Source organism: Eurypyga helias, unplaced genomic scaffold (genome assembly GCF_000690775.1).
Source record: "Eurypyga helias isolate BGI_N326 unplaced genomic scaffold, ASM69077v1 scaffold4039, whole genome shotgun sequence".
NCBI classification, from domain to species: domain Eukaryota; kingdom Metazoa; phylum Chordata; class Aves; order Eurypygiformes; family Eurypygidae; genus Eurypyga; species Eurypyga helias.
In genome coordinates this window covers 86586-103759 of record NW_010269981.1, presented here as the reverse complement: position 1 = coordinate 103759, position 17174 = coordinate 86586, and the positions used below count along the sequence as shown (strand labels likewise).

The following is a 17174-nucleotide window of genomic DNA, read 5'->3' as shown; positions in this document are numbered from 1 at the left end:
ATTTGCTCCCTGCCCCAGACGGCTTACAGAGTCTCAGCGAATGTCTCTGTGAAATGAAGATAGATCATCTCTTTCCACGGATTCTCAGTAATAATTTAAGACTTATAAAGAGTAAGATTTTGTTTGCTCGGCTCCCAGCGGTGTTGGTGAGGAACTATCATCCCTGTTTACAGCTGTGGGAAAAATGAGGCAAAGCAATAAAATGTCTTGTGTGAGGCACCAGCAGGACTCTGCACAGGGGTATGTTGCATGCTCTGCTTTCTGCAGGACACAAACCCATCTCTCTCTGCACGCGCATCCTGTACGATCCCTCAGATCCTTCTGGAGACCCTGGAATTGTCTTCCCATCGGTTTATTTTGGCCTTTAACACCGTTGCTCAAGAAACACAAGTTTGCAAATTAGTAATCAGGAATGCTAGTTGATTAATGTGTCTTTCTCGTCTTTTTCTGCTGAATACCCTCAGCCTGACCAACGAGTATCCTGCTTCTCTAGCAGAAGGACAAAAGGATTGCCAAAATGAACTGGTCGCTATAGTTGTCTGGAGTGTATAGTTTATAGCCATGTGCTGTAGAAAGGGAGGGCTATCAAATTCCTAGGATAAGAGCTTCAGGCATAAGTGGGCTTTACATTTACCTTGCCAAGTCTGGAAAGGAGACCCAGGCCTGAGAAGCAGGAGTGTCACCTGGGGATTAGTTCACATGTTTGCAACTGCAAGGGCTTGTGCAGCCAGCTCTGTTGCTGGGATTATGCACTCGTTGCCTGCATGGCAGTGGATTTTACGCTAGCAGGAGTGTTGGTGTAATTGGAACCAGCTCTCTGAGCTCAACCAGCTGTACCTGGCAAATGATCTGTAACTGTGTCTTTACCAGGGATTTTGCCAGCAACTCTGTTGTGAACAGAGGGATGACTTTGTTCACTCTTGACATAGCTCTACTGAGAGACTACGAAGGGGGGGGCAGGACTACTGAAGAAATCCTTGGTTTTCTGCTGACCATTTTCTGAGGAAACCTTCACCTCTGGCTGTTTGCTCTGAGCTGCCTGTTTAGTATGCATCCATATGAAATGGGTGTTTTGCAGGTGCTCATTGCTGTTTCTGTAGCAAACCAGGATCGAGCTGTTTCTGTAGTGCTGACTTCCCGCTCTCATCCTGCGTATGATCCACAAACAAGGAGAAGGGATCAGGCAGGATTGTGGAGTGAAGTGTTCTTCCTGTGCTTCGATGCACTCTGTAGGGAACCTCCTCGCTGCGCCAATGGCCATGGGGTTTGGGGCCCTTCTGTACTGCTAGTACCTACTGTTGCTAGGACAGAAATTACCCAACACACACACTCCATAACTTCATCCCTCAGCCTGCTCAGCCTCATGAAATCCTGTCTCCAGTGTTATATTCTTGCCTACCATCTCTTTACTCCAGCAAAACCCAAATTGAAACAAACCAAAAAACACCACCAAAGCAAAAAGCCTTCTTTAGATTATCGTATTTATTACCTTATGGGAACCGTGCAAAGAAACAATATTGGATGACATAATTAAATCTGCAGGATTTGACTGGCAAAACTATCTGCCATTAGCTACGCTGCAGTCAGGATGCGATCCTCGGCATCTCATTCCACTATAAATTCATCCCTTCCAGCTACCTAAGAGCACTAAGAAACAGGATATTAAAAGATTTAGGTCCTGATCCAATAAGGGTGTTAAACAAGCCCTCAAATTTAGGTATGTAACCAGTGCTGCTGTCTCTCTGCATGCTAAAGTACATTGTAGTGTTGCCCAGAGAAGCTGTGGATGCCCCATCCCTGGGAGTGTCCAAGGCCAGGCTGGATGAGGCTTGAGCAACCTGGGCTATGGAAGGTGTCCCTGCCCATGGCAGGGGGGTTGGAACTAGATGATCTTTAAGGTCCCTTCCAACCCAAACCATTCCATGATTCTATAATTGGTGGACCAGGGGAGGTAGTTTTAAAAAGTTGGAGGGCCCTCTAGAAAGTTGCTGGCATTAACAGTGCCTCTGCCTGCTTGCCAGCCTGCGCAGAAGAGGCCGCGATGAGCCGCTCGGGATGCGCTTTCCTAATCGTCTTGGGAAATGACTGTTTTCCAGGTTGCGACAGCGATCACTGGGGACCCCACTGCAGCAACCGCTGCCAGTGTCAGAACGCGGCGCTCTGCAACCCCATCACGGGCGCCTGCGTCTGCGCGGATGGGTACCGAGGATGGCGCTGCGAAGAGCTCTGCGACCCCGGGAGCTACGGCAAGGCCTGCCAGTTAAAATGCCAATGTCACAACGGAGCCACCTGCGACCATAGAACGGGAGAATGTCACTGTGCTCCTGGATACACAGGGGTGTTGTAAGTTCACTGATAGGTGTATTTTACTCCGCATCATTTAACAGCCTTGCTTTGACCACTGTTAATGAGATGAGCAATTGGCAAAGTTCACACAATCTCTCTGTGGTGAACTTTCCTTCGGTAGATCAGGTAACAGAATTTCAGAGAGACTGAATAAAGGAGAAACTCCTATTTTTTCTGCTAATTATGCCTGTCTGCATAATAAAATAAAATTTAGTGCTAAAGTGAACTTAAAAATCCATTATATTTTCCAGCTTGTACAACAACTGTACCTGTTCCTAATTTCAGTATGTGAATACAATCCAAATTACAGTTGAGTTTTTATAAGCAATTGGACATTGAACTCATTAGCAGTCCAACGCAGTATCAAATGGGACCTACCATCCCCAATTTACTTGACTTTCAATCTAACTGAGGAAGCATTACTGTTAACTATATCAGCTTACTATCTAGGGGGTAAATTTTTAGCATAGTGAGCAGGGATTTAGCTATGTGACTCCTATTAACTTTAACGAGAATCATGTAGCTAAATCCCCATCCACCACACTGAAAGTTTACCAGTAGGATTCACAAAATCTGCATATTAATTTTAGGACAGCAAGCAATAGTTCCTTGTTTAAAATTGCCCACAGTGTAACATCAGTTCTCATTAGAGATCTTTCAGTAGTTTCAGAAGTAATTATGTTTTTCAAAATTATTTAAGGGGAAAAGAGAATTTAGTCACTGAATTTGTTGGAGATCTATTACAGGTGACTTAATACTTTTGCAGTCTAATATTATTTGTTGACCTGCGTGAAGGGGAAGGTAAAAAAGAAAGACAATATTAACCCTCATAAATAAGTGATACAGCTTTTGAATATTTTATTTAGTACCTGATTTCCTCCTAGACTTGTAACTTCAGTCCTGGAAGCCCTCACTGCTAAAGACTCTGCTTATGATTAGGAGTGGTCCTATTGACATGAGAATGTCAGTTCTGCGCAGTGGGCACTTGCAGGGCCAACCACTGACACGTTGTACGAACACCCTCACCAGAGGATTCTCCGTCAGAGGAAGAACCTCCTGTAGTTTCAGATTACAGAAAGGAGCGATGCTGAAAAGCACCAGTGTCCAAATGTAGGAGACACTGTTTTTTGGAGGGACCAGCACTGGCCCCACATGAGAGACCCAACAAGCTTAAATAGCATTTAGATGCTGCTGAGTTCTTGCCAGCCCATTATACGCTGCAAATGTTAACATTTAGTAGTGACTGAGGAAATTCGAGCATTCGAGTCCCATCCTTTTATTCTATTTGCAGCTTCTGTTCTTGCCATGTCACATAATGCACAGTGAGGGCTTCATCCTGCAACTCTTACTTTCCTGGGCTTTTTTAATGGATATGAGTTGTCCTGTTGAGATGGGTGGAATTTGGTACATGCGTAACGTTACACACATGCATCAGCCTTACAGGACTGGATCTGTGGCACATAAATAACCCCAGCAGCAATAAGAGAAATCATGGCTAATTGGTAATGCCAGCTCAGGCTCACTGAGGCTTCATAATTTGCATAAGGACTCCCATGAAGACCTGTGTTTTGGATTTTCCTCATTTACTGTAATTTCTTTTAAAGGATCTCTTTGTTTTTTGTTTCTTCCCTCTCCATGAAGTTGTGAAGAGCGCTGTCCCCCAGGCAGTCATGGGGCTCAGTGTGAGCTGCGCTGCCCTTGCCAGAACAAAGGAGTCTGCCACCACATCACTGGAGAATGCTCCTGTCCTCCTGGATGGACGGTGCGTAGTTTGTTCATGCTCATCCCTCATTTAGAACTTGGAATAGGAGGTTAATCGTTCTCTGTGTGCTTGTGATGCATATCTGCTATTCCTTGTCAGGAGGCTCCAACAGTTCTGAAACGGGCACCCGCTTTGTTCAGTGTGCACAGCACTTACCAACAGGCCACCAGCCTACGACTGGTAGCTACCATCACAGCAAACAACAGTAAACTGAGCAGTGACTACTCATTATGCTTCTGTCTGGGAGAAGAGACAAAAAAATTGTCTCTGAATTACAGTTCCTTGGAATATTCCCTGCACCCTTAGACACTGCCCTCATACAGGACAGCAAGCTGAAAGCTCAGCTCAGCACTGGCAAAAGCACTGTCCTGTTTCCCCTTCAGGAGAGAGGGAGAAGCCAGGGGGAATTCAGCGGCTCAGGCAGTCGTTAAAGCAGGACGATACACAGGGCAGAGACAGTTCAGCATCCTGTCCTTACGCAGGCATAATTCCCATTGATTGTCATGGATTTGCTTGCATCAGGAGTTACACTGGAGGGAGCAAATTGACCTAACCTTTAAGCCTTTGTGTCAAGAAAGCAAGGCCACACACTTCAGAAGTCCTCAACTTTATCAATAATGTAATAATTAACACTCCTGGGGTTTGCCAACTCTCACAGGCCTACATACCGTTCAGCTGCACTAAACTTCCTGACATTTTTCCTGTACCTGACGATTAGTCTCTCAGCAATCTTGCTGGATTTTAATGCATGCAAGGACTGTGACGCGATTTTGATACGTGGAAGACCCTGAAGATCATCACACAGCTATGGCTTCTGATGTGAACCTTATTCCTGTTGAAACATTTATGGGCTGAGAGAGATGTTTATGTTCCTTTAGTACAACAAACGCTGCTTCCGCTTGAGCCCACAGCTGCCCCCATGAGATTCTGGTGCCTATCAGGCAGCAACCTGGGAGAACAACATTGCTGCCCATAATTTTTGGTGGAAGCTGTGCATGGAGGATCTCTCTCTAACTGGAGAGTTAGACTCTAACTCGGCCAGTCATGGCAAGGGTTGTGACGATGGTATGCCATTCCAAATGACAAAGCAGGCAAAACTTCTGAAACTTAAGTAGGAATATGGCACCTGACCCTCAAGTGGCATGCAGTGGAGACAAAGACAAGGCTCTTTCCTAAAGACTACTGGAGCTAAAGCGTAAAGGAAGCAATTAAAATATTTTTGAGGGCCTATCAGTCCATTTCGGCACTACCCCAAGAAGAAATCAATAAAGTGATTAACCTAAAGATACTACTTTTAGGGTTTCTTTTTTCCCTCCCCTTATCTTCTGCATGCCAATATTTCTGAGGATCTGAGTTGTTTTACTGTACTCTTCCTTACCTGTATTTTATCAAGAGTTTTTTTTTTTTGCAACGTTAATCACTGAAGAGATACAAGAATATCAGAATAGAGCAGAAAGTTTTTACAGGTCTTTCAGGATGCAGCATAGACCCTGAAGAAGAACCACAGCACTGGGGCTGCACGGCATCTGTGGTCGTGTATTCTGGCCCACTCTTCTGTCCTGTCCCTTACAGCCTGGAGTTTCTTCTCTGCATTTTTAGTGGCCCAGAGAGACTTTCCTGAAAACTGTGTTGTTGGCTGCTCTGTCCCCAGAGAAACCCTAGAGTTAACAATTGATGTTTGAAACAAGTATAACTGAAAATTGAAGAGAGAGATCAAGTATTCCGGGGAAAGAAACTGAAATTATAAGTAAAAGCACTCAGCTTGTAAATGTTGGGATTTTAAGTATAAAGGGTCTCTCCAGGGTTTAAATGAAAAGCTGGTAATTCTCTACCCAGAAAGAGGGGAAAAAAAAATTCATGCTATATTTTTAACTCTTGGTGGTTGGAATGGTTTGGGAAGTGAGACATGATTGGGCTGTAAACGAGCAAGCGAGATGGGATTGCTAGACGGCATTCTTTTATGTAACACCATGGATAGTCTTTCTTTGACATCAGGAATTTTACTTGCTGATTGCGAGGCTTGAGACTGCATGTATGTATTGAATATACCATCATGCTGGAAGGAGAGAATTCTCCCTGGATTTATTCAAGTGCAAATCCACTTGGATTTTATTGCTGCTGGATGAGCTGAGACCTTTATCCTTTCCCAGGGTAGGCTTATCAACAGCAGCTCAGCTCCCTTAGGGGCTTGGTTGCCTGTGGGATATGTAAGGAAGGCAGTAAGTGGAATAGGAGGAAATTCTAGGGTTCGGAGGTTCTTCCTTGGATCTGCCATCTTCAAAGCCTGGTTCTTTTATTACTTGTAATATTTCTTTCCTCCTGTTTCCTCCCCCCACTGCAGACTCGCCCAGAAGCACAAGTTATACGAACTGTGGCCTGTGAGATTTTATTGTCCCATGGGTTTTTCACCAAGGGGATGATGACTAACAGCATATATTGTTGAACTAGTCAACAAAACATGGCTTCCAGCATACTATGATGTTGGGCTTTTTCCACTTCTGTGTCTTGGTGGCTGTGGGAGTTAGTGGGTGGCTGCTTTAGGGCCTTATTAACAATTTATGGGTTTAATTCTATACATCTTTCTCGTTTGCAGTATTAAATTCCCCAACCACTCTCAGGAAGTAGGGAGAGAGGTTAAATTTAACATTACAATGCTTCTCAGAAAGCCGTTTGAAGTACTAGATCTGCGTGCTCAGGAAAGCAGCAATCTTTCCTTACGTGAGATCCCCGTCTCAAGACTTTGCATCACAGTGCCATGTTAACACAACACATTCTGCTTAATCACTTTTGTCCTCATGGACTCCGGGCTTTATGAAGCAACTATAATTTGTATTTTTGTCTGGTTTTTCTTTCTGTTGTGGGCTTTAAACATGGAGTGGTGTAAGCAAACAGAGCAGAAAAAAATCTTTTCTGTACTACCAAATGGTAATAATATATCAAACAGTGTCAAAAGCAGAAGGTGATGAGATCAGGGCCTTAAAAAGGTGCTGATGGAGTGAACTTTACTGATTAGATGTATAAGCAGCAGGAAATGTTGGTCTGACATTTGATCCTCCAGAGAGGGATGTTTTGAATTCCCTTAGTACATATTAATGCAAAAAGTATGCCTAAAGATTCTCCTGGCTCCGGGGGGAAGCATCACAGAGTATTGCTTTCTCATCATTCGTTGATAGAAATCCTGTTCCTTTTGAGATGTGAAGAGAGAAAGTATTTATTATCAAGATAAATGGGTACTTACATTTTCAGATATATAGTGTTGTGTATTACTCAAGTCCAGAGACACCAGTTTTTTAACACTGTAATCTGAAAGTTCTTGAACTGAGGCCAACCCGTCAATTTTACAGCCAAGGAGCCACCTATCACTGGTCAGGAAAGACTTGAAGTAGCTGTTTTATGATTACATTGAAGAGCAGCCTCTCCACTTTGGGGCTGTTGATATTGCTAAACTTCCCAAACTGTGAGGCGAGAGCCCCAAGGGGTGAAAGCAGCCGTTATGTTCCTGTTCCATGTTTTGTATAAGTTTTGTCTAATATGCGCCTTGTTCAAAACACAGAGCCCCTCGGGCTTGGTTAGGGAAATAAGACTTCTGAGAGATTAAAACAAAATAATAATAGAGGCAGAAAACCACTGTTTCTGTCAAAGGCTGAGCACTGAGCACGGCGCTGGCAGCCGCGTTGCTTGCTATGGTTGCCAAACGTTTTCCATTACAGGACCCCATCTTCAGATCCCAGCACTGCCAGACTTGTTTTGGCTGAAGTTTCTCAGCTGGATGCCAGCCTCAGATTTTATGTTTGCTCACATAAAAAACATTCATACAACTTCTATGGAAGTCTAGGGAAATCCTTCCAAGGCCCTGATACTTGGCAGGGGACATTATGTGATACTTGGGGGGAAAACCCCCTGCGTTTGGCAGGTAAATTCTCCAAAGACACAGCCCATGGTGAGCGTTCTCTGCCTTGGGCTGAACAGCTGGGACAAGGCTTGCCCAGCAATTGCCTTTCCTTGTGAGCAGTGCCAGGGTGCACAAGCAAAACTGGGAGCCTGTCTTTTCTTCACTTTCAGGGGTGGTCAAGTAGGGAGGAGAAGGAGGAAACAACTCAGAGATGGGCATTTGGGTCTGGATGAAGGAGAGGACTAAAAGGGGGTCTGCAACAAGGATTTGGAGTGGACTAGAATAAAGAGGCAGGAGAGTGTAAAATGGGGGAAGGAGGTGTAGCTCCAAGGCTGGGGAGAAGAAGCTGGGAGGATGCTGGATGATGCATCCAGCCAGTGTTCAGGAATTAGGCAGATACTCCACTGCAAACGTAGGATCTGAAGAGAAGTAGAGAACTTCTCCAGCAGTTGTGTTTGCTCATCATGGTTGGATGAAGTGGGGCTGTCTGAACAGGGGACGTCACCGCAGACTAACACAGCTAGCAGAACTCATCCTCCCAGTGCAGCCTTTCCAACAATCCTGCTCTTCCCAAATGTTCTCTTTGTGACACTTACCCAGGGCAGGTCCAACAGCTTTTCCGACTCTCTGTTTCACAAGGAAACCCACCAGCACACATACAGCCTCGTCTGGTTGCCTTTAACCTCTCCCAAGCCTTCCTGCGAAAAGGAGCAGTGAATACCCTTCCACCCCAGCTGCCAGCCAGGAGAAATCCAAAGGAGAGAATTAGCAGTGACTGTACAGTGGCAAGAAAAATCCCTTCTGGGGATAGAGTCAACAGGCATCTACTCTGGTAGCAGAATTCTGAGACTGTCTTTAGCCCATCTTAAGCAGAAAATGCTGCCGCTGCACATAGATCTGGCTTTAGCAAGGACAATAAATACCTAAGCTGCATATAGAAATGTATTGCATTATGAATGTTGACTGAAATATGCTCTTTCTGTAACCTTACCAGGGGTTGGTGTGTGCACAGCCATGTCCTCCTGGAACATTTGGAATTAACTGCAGCCAAGACTGTCCGTGCCACAACGGAGGACACTGTGATCCCGTGACAGGAAAATGCATCTGTACAGCTGGCTATATAGGAGACAGGTAAAAACCTAAACCCCAAAGCCTTTAGTCTGAACTATGGACTGACAATATTTATATCTCTTCTAGGAGAATCTTACTCTCTGAAAATGGTGTTATGTTTCTATTGCTCCAATTAGGTTTGTCCTTCTGAAGCAGTTCAAGCATTATAAATGTGGTAATGTTGTTGCTTTTTATTGGCAATGCTCTCCATTTGCATTTTTTTTTTAAATAACTTTTAAAATGTAATGGATTAAATTTAATTTAGATATTTACAGTGATAAATTTAATAGAGAGCATTACATGTTTACAAGATATGTAAATGAACTATATTTATACAAATTAATATCCTCAAGAGTAAGCAGTGCAGGAGTTTAATGTTTCCCTCAGCCCCTCTGTGCTGCTGCAGCCCTGATCCATCTCAGACACCAACAAAAGGTGATAAATCCTCAAAGTGTATAAATGAGAGCCTTCGCCCATAAATCAGTCAGAGAAGTTGATAATATTGTTTTACAGAGGTGTCATGGATTTAGCAAAGTGACTACGCAGCAAAGTCGAGGTGGGATTGTCACACATGTTGGCTCAGTCCCGCAGCTGATCCTGCCAGCAGGGCTGGCAGGGGTGGGGAAGCTGCACTTAAACAAGCTTCCACGTGCCGTTTCCAGAGACGGTGGGCACAGCTCAGTAGTGTGTGCTGTGCTAAAGCCCTTTCTCCTGGATCTTCCCTTTCTTCATTGGCTAGAACAAGCTAGTAGCAGTACACTGACATACGCTACAATGACACTTTTATGCAGGCAGGCTCGTTGGAATTGCTCATTTCTTGCTTCACTGTACACTCAGCAGGTCTATAGCACACAAACAGCCCAACCTGCAACGCTGTGCTGGCGTTCAGCTGGCTATGCTCTTTCCCACTAAATGTGGAAGTTCCTTGTTTCCATTTTATCGACAGCAGTAATTGGAGGGGGCGCTGGAGATTATGTCCAGATTTGTATGGGGTTAAATGTGGTGGAAAGACTAATTATTTCAAATTAATTTAGTGGAGAAGACATCAGTGTGTCTTTCTTCCCTTGTTCTCCATCTAAGACTGTGATTTCAGACACAGGGTGCTGTATCATTACTGTTGCTAACCAAAGCTTTCCCTTTCTCACCTTTTGGAGACCTATTTCACCAAAAGAACCAAATCTGCAGCCTGATCACTAATTCTGGTGCCAGACCGCAATCCCAGGCCATCCCTGGTCCTGGCCATGCTCGGGACAGGCTCCCAGAGGCCCTCTGTCTCTAGGTCTCCTTGTTTGGTTGTTGCAGGCCCAGATGGATTCCCGGCTGTAGGTGAATCAACAGTGTTGGAGCAGTCGGGAGCTCCCAGCCAGCAGCCTGCGGCTGAGCCAGCTCCTGTGCTCAGCCGCCGATACAGCCCCCGGCCGGGAGGGAGGACGCAGCAGAAGAGCTGGCTTTGGTACAGGTCTGTGGCACAGGGAGAGAACAGCACTGGAGCTGCCCAACTGCCTGCAACGCTTACGCACTCCAGCAATATGATCCCTTTGGGGATGAGGAGAGGAGGTGGCAAGTGGAAAGCAGAAGCCCTAGTTCCCCTGCTGTTGGAAGCAGAGGGTTTTGTTGCTGATCGCCCTCAGAGAGCGGCTGGAGAGGGTGGCTCAGGGAGAGATGGGGCACTGCGGGGCAGAGCTGACAGGAGTTTGCAAGCACTGCCCTTGAGCAAAGGGGGTGTGAGCTCCTCAGATCTGTACTTGGAGAAAAGTGAGAGGGATCTGGACTCCAAGGAGAGATGGTGCTCAGAGAGACAGTCCCAGGGAGAGAATAAGGCATGATCAGTTGGAAGAGGTGGAGAAGAAACCAAGGGAAGGTCACATTGTGGACCTGGCTCACCTGCCCATCCTGGAGCAGGGAAGCAAGAGACACCGAGAGGAGAGGCAGAAAAGCAGAAATGCAGGTGTGTGGAAGGATGGATGAGGCAGGAGTCAGGTAAAAGGGCGGTTCAGAAAGCTTTTCTAGCAGCGGGGAAAAACTGTATTGTCCTAGAAGTTCCCGCCTTTCAAACGGCTTGTCAGAATGTTTATCTATCAGCCTTTAATCAGCCTTCAATGGAGAAGTGAAACCTTAGGCCCATTCTGTTCAACTGGAGTTCTGCCTCTCGCGCGGGCTAGGACAGCACGTTGCCCATAGCGGTTTGTGCTGAGCAGGCACACGGACCCTTCCCTTCCTGGTAACTACCGTCAGCTAACGCTACACTGCCCACTGACTCAGGGAAGGCAGGAGCGAGCACAAGGTCTTTACAAAGCCTAAATTGCTTTCCTTAGTTAGGTGTTCGTCCAGCATGGACGATGAGCCGGATTAGCCAGCACCATTTTAAAGTCTGTTTTACTTCCCAGTTCAGCGTTACAGTGTAACTGCAAGGACAGCAGAATGCTGCTGCACAGCAAAATAGGGTTTTCTTTAAAATTTTACAGGGCGCTGAACAAATTTTCTTAATAATAACAGCTACTGTGAATGGCAACAATAAAAAGGTACACACACTTTATCTGCTATCATCTTTCTTAATTGTCAGTAAGTACTGTATGATACTACAGGTCCTCGCCTTGTGCAGGAGATAATAACATAGTGAGGTAAATATTAGTGGAGATGAAACGGTCATAAAGGTCTGTGTAAGTGTAATTGCCACACTTTGTTCCCTCCCTGTTTGCCAGGAGTGGAACTGCACTAAATACCCAGGGAATTGGCAATAACTCCGGGAAGCTTTGTGCTCTGCTAAAATGACTGGTTATGTCATGTAAATGATGTTTTGGCAAGTGGCAAGTAATAATAGCAGAAACACAGTGAGAAGCTGAGGATGGGGTGTCTAAGAATTCAGCGGCTGACAGGGAAAGTGAACGTACTGTTTGAGCTTTGTTTTTCATATTGCCATTAAGCCCAAAGATTGAATCTTAACAGAATAAACACCCCATTTGTTACAACAATAGGAGCAGACTTACTGTGTCGCTGTTGTGTTTGGACCTGCATCTTTTATCGACAGAACGGCAATCTCCAGGTTAGCGTACCTTGGATAGCTTTTACTATTTTTCTGTGCTACCTAAAAGTGATCACTGTTTCAAAACAAACAGAAAAGCCTAAAAAACTTTACAATATTACACCACGAAAAAAAATTATCTGGGAGAAAAATGTAGGTGTGTATACTAAGTTCATCTGTTAAGCAGGCTGTCTTATGTTTAATATTTTGTGAAATTGCTTCCATTAATTCTACAGGTGACAGCCATATTATCCTATCCCAACCCAAATAATTATAGCACATATTAAAGTTCAGTGGATATTATAATATGAATCTCCCCAGATAGGCAGAAAGCAATGTAGATTAAACAAGAAACATAACTAGGGCTTAGCAGCTCATTTTGTAATTTAATTGAACAATGTATCTGGTTGTTAATGGTGCTATGGACACATTAGATTGATATGTTGCAAAGGAAAGATGTTTAAGTAGAAATTCCTGCTGTGATTATTCTTATGTTCCAGAGGAGTCATTATTAGTATTCTTTGTATAAAATTCATTAGCTGTAGCTGCTTGATCTCCAAATAAATAAGTTGGTTAAATTGTTAGTAGAAAAAGGCTAATTATGTAAATGGATTAGGTCGTCAATATTTCATTTCCATATGCTTTTCTCCCTGCTAGGTAATGCTTCATCTTCTATAAATATAGAATGATATAGTGCACTATTGACTAAGTATTCATCTCGTTGAGTACAGTGCTCTCCTGCTAACTAGTAGAGCTGTGTACAGCAACGGAGACGGAAGGCAGCTTTAATATGTTCCTCATTGCATTTCACTTGCTTCAAGTGCCTCGGCCCTAACGCTGCCCGTTCTTGGCTGGTTATTTCCTTTTGCAGCTGAACTACCCTGAGAGCAGCAGGGCTAGCAGCCAGGAGCGCTGGTGATTCTCCGGGCTCTTCCTGTTTGTCACAGGCTCCTCTTCTCTTTGGGTCCCGGATGAACTCTTGAACTTGGGTTGTGTAACTAGGAACTGCCTTCTTGCTGGCTGCAATTAAATCACTAGCTACGCCTTTTGCTTTGTTCATTTATTTTTAGTAAAACCTGATAATCTGAAGCTGCAAACGTAATGCTCTTCTTATATACTGACTGTTCGTTGCAGTTTTGCCTGGCTTGCATCACACATTAATCTTTTATTACTGATCATTATATTAACTCTCACCTGCCAGCTGTGAAATGACCTGCAGAAAGACATTTAACAATTGCCTCTATCCACTGAGTTTACAGTATACACTTTAATCAATGTTCAGGATTAAATTAATGCTGATAGGCAATTTCCAATTTCTGGCATCCATGCGATAAGGGAGTTGGGCTTTTCTGGGCTTCCTTTTCTTTTTTTTATTAACTGGAAAGGCCTGTCTGTATTTCATGGTGGATCATGTAAACTGTAGTACTGACTCACCGCGGAGTTTTGAAACCACTGAATTATGTCAAGCACAGAATCAGTTGCTTTCTTTAGGACGTTAGTTAAGCTTTTCAAAGTAGGAAATATTATGAACACTTAAACTGCCTGTGTAGGACAATGAAACAGAGTTTTTGGCAGATTTCATAGTGTATCCAGTAGGGAAATATTTTAAACAGTCCATGGAAGGTGCAATTTAAAACAATCTGTGTATAGTGTTTGCAGGTTCCAATTTGTGTGTATCAAGTATTAAAAATGTTGGCAGTTTTGGAGAAGATACTATACCGAGGAGTGAGAAAGTGATTTCTCTTGAGATTTTATACTCCTGAGCGTCCCTGGAGTAAGAGATGAAAAGCAAATTTGAGCTTTAGTTACTCAGAACGCACACTAAAGACAGAAGAGTATCTTTCCACTTAGTTGGCATAAAGCTGGTGCAGTGACAGTATAGAGGGAAGGTAAAACTATACGTTGCTGGAGAACACTTTACTCAATATTGCTTAATAGACCACATTCCCTTTCAGTCTTCATTATCACTAAGAGGACTGTGTGCTTTTAAAGAAGATGCACAATCCTTCCATAATAAGGAGAAAGCAAGCAGATGAGGGTTTTTTTTTAATGAAGTATCTTATTCTATATCAATTTCTTGTGGTTGATGAATGGGATTGTCAAGGTCCAGGAAACAAGACTACACTTTGTTAACTAAAGTAATATTAACTAATGCAAATTTTGCACGATATAATTGGACAGAGATTAATGCACCTTCAGTTAATAGCAATTTACATGCACAAGATATCACATCACTCCAATGATATCATCAGTTCACAGTGTATTGTGTAAATAAATAAGCAATGATTTTGTACTTAATTCATTAACAAAGCCATTCCCGTGTAAAAGTCATAAGCAGAGTAGACTGCCGCATTTGATTGGATCGTGTCTCACCTATTTCATTGCAGGTGTCAAGAGGAGTGTCCTATTGGGACATACGGCTTTCAGTGCACCCAAAGATGCGACTGCCAAAATGGTGCCAAGTGTTACCATGTCAATGGAGCATGTATGTGTGACCCTGGATTTAAAGGGATCTATTGCCAAGAAAGAATGTGTCCAGAAGGGTTTTATGGCTTCAAATGCAACAAGAAGTGTCCTTGCAATATTACCAACACTCTCAGGTATGTGCATTGTATTACATACTAGTGCAGGGACTGCTCAAATAAAAGCATTGGGAAAAAATGCAGTTAACTGCACCTACTCCCTTTTCCTCTGTAGTTTTAATAAAGAACTCAGCCAGTTCCTCTGGACTGTGACCTTTGATTTAAATGACCTCAGGTTTGGAACCATAAGCTTCAGTCCAGCTGCTAAGCATGTATTTGTTAGCTATTTAAACAGTTCTGCTAAAATGTGAATCAGTCTGACATATGGCCTTGTCCCGTAACTGCAGTCTTCTAGGCGTAACAACTATTGTATGACGCCCATATGTATCTTTGATAACCCACAGAAATTTCACAACTACAGATAAATTTACACAAATCCATCCTTTTCACTCTTTTTATGACATGAGTTTTCTTGTTAGGTCTCTAGACAGCAAGGGGACTTTCAAAATGAAACCTAATTTGCTTCAGTTTATGTCTCGTGGCAAATTACCTTGTTGAAAACACTTGAGGCAGATGTATAAATAGACCCAAATCAATATCCTCGAGTCAGTCTATGGAACTGTAAGAAAGGCAACATTGTCAAAATAGACATCTCTCCTCATGTGTCCCTCATTCTGCTCTTTGCTCAGTATGTGCAAAATATTCAGGAAAACAAATATCAGCCTCACTTAAAAGGTCAGGCTTCGATGTTTTATTTCCTTTTGCTTTTCTTAGGATCTGATTCTTGAGGTTCTTATCGCTAAGACCTAGAGCCACAAACAGTCTTGAGCACCTAATATGAATTATAATATGAATATGAATTAGAATATGAATACCTAATATGAATATATAGCTTGAATTTACTTTCTTATTGCAGACTTGAATAAGTTTTCCAAACCCTGAAAAAGGAAGAATTTACTAGTTTTTCCTATTATCCTATTTGTTACCTTTTGTAACTCCTTGCCTTGTTTACTGACTACAGGAATTGCTATTTGGAGATTCCTCGCTCCCTCACGTGCAGTGAAGGGAGCCTGGACAATAAAAACACCCTGGTCTGAGCTATTCTGATGGACTAGAGTGCCCACAGGTCCTTACCATCCCTCCAAGATGCTGGACCCCTCGGCTCCCACCTGATTTTCTCCGTTTCCTGTCCATTACTGTTAAACATTCATAGCCAATTCAGGATTGTGTAGGCTCCAGAGGGAGGTGGGGATAATTGATGCCCAAGCAAATATGCCCTTGATACAGACATTCTTCAATTTTAAACCAGACAGGTAGGGACCTGACTGTCTTGCTGATGATGACAAACCTACCTTGCAATCTTGCAGCCTGCTAAAATATAAAGACTCTCCTCAATTATGTATGCAAGCAATACCACCTAATTTGTTCGCACGCACACACACACACACACACACACACAAACACTCCAGGCAAATCTGTTTGTGTGCATGCGGTAGACTCTATTTGTCTCAGTCTTGGAAATAAACAGGTAATCTTTCTTGTGAATTCAAGTTCAACTGTGAGTGGTGAGGCTTTGCTTAACTGCAAGTCAGAGCTCACAATGGATTATTTAAAAGCCTTGTAATTCTGATGATACGAGTCCTCTACAGAAAGATAGCTGTAGCTCTGCTGGGTTTGACAGCAAGGATCCGAAGTGTTTGACACCTCGAAGGTAGCTCTGTACAACAGACTTCTATCACTTCTGATTATTCTGTGTATCATGAAATCATTGCAGAATATAACGTCCCTCAGGCATGAGCTGAGCATTATACACAAAAGGTTAATGTCGTGTAGTACTGAGGATAGGGGATGGCTCAAGAATCCCTGCGTGTCACACTGCTGTGCAGCACCTGCCAGCGTGCACGGCTTAAACCTGCGGGACATACACGGTAAACTGCTCCTCTGTGAAAGCTCTTCTTCCTGAGTACCGGAGGGTGTGAATATGCTCTTGGGCAGTAGCTGACACAGTGTGTCCTCACCCCCTGCTAGCCTGCAGAAACCTGTTTGTGTGCCCATTTTCCCATAAAGGTGTAAATGGAGTGGAAGGACTGCAGGCCAATGCTGAGCTTGGCTGTGGTTTCTCAGCTAAGTGCTAAATTCCTTGGGAGTCTTTTAAGTGGAGGAAGATCGTGGGTTTGAGGGTGCAAGAGTTCATCCTGGCTTACTCGAAGTACTATCTGGGAGGTGCTCTGGGGTTTGCTGGAAGATCCTTCCTGAAAGAACAGCCTGGCAGCATCCAGCGGTGAAGAAAGATGAGGTCTCAGGTTTGAGAGCTCAGAAAGGTGGCAGATCAAATCCTCTCACAGGTCTCTCCTGGGCATGTGGTCATTCTTACATTCTTACCGTGTACCTGCCCCATGCCTGGTGCTGTCTGGCAGATATTTTATGCCTTTCCTCCCATCACTGTTCCGTCAGCTTCACCTGCAGCATCCTCTGCTAAGATGGTATCTCCATTTCCTTAATAAATGAGTCTAGTCTTTC

General features: G+C 43.7%; 1 protein-coding gene across 1 annotated transcript in view; it reads left to right on the top strand.

Moving 5' to 3' along the window:
- Positions 1–17174, top strand: part of MEGF11 (multiple EGF-like-domains 11) — a 206854-nt gene that overhangs the window by 105741 nt on the left and 83939 nt on the right. The window contains exons 6-9 of the mRNA XM_010158263.1: positions 2097–2343; positions 3988–4108; positions 8995–9131; positions 14520–14732. Coding sequence (XP_010156565.1) covers positions 2097–2343; positions 3988–4108; positions 8995–9131; positions 14520–14732 — 718 coding nt within the window. The remainder of the gene's footprint in view (positions 1–2096; positions 2344–3987; positions 4109–8994; positions 9132–14519; positions 14733–17174) is intronic.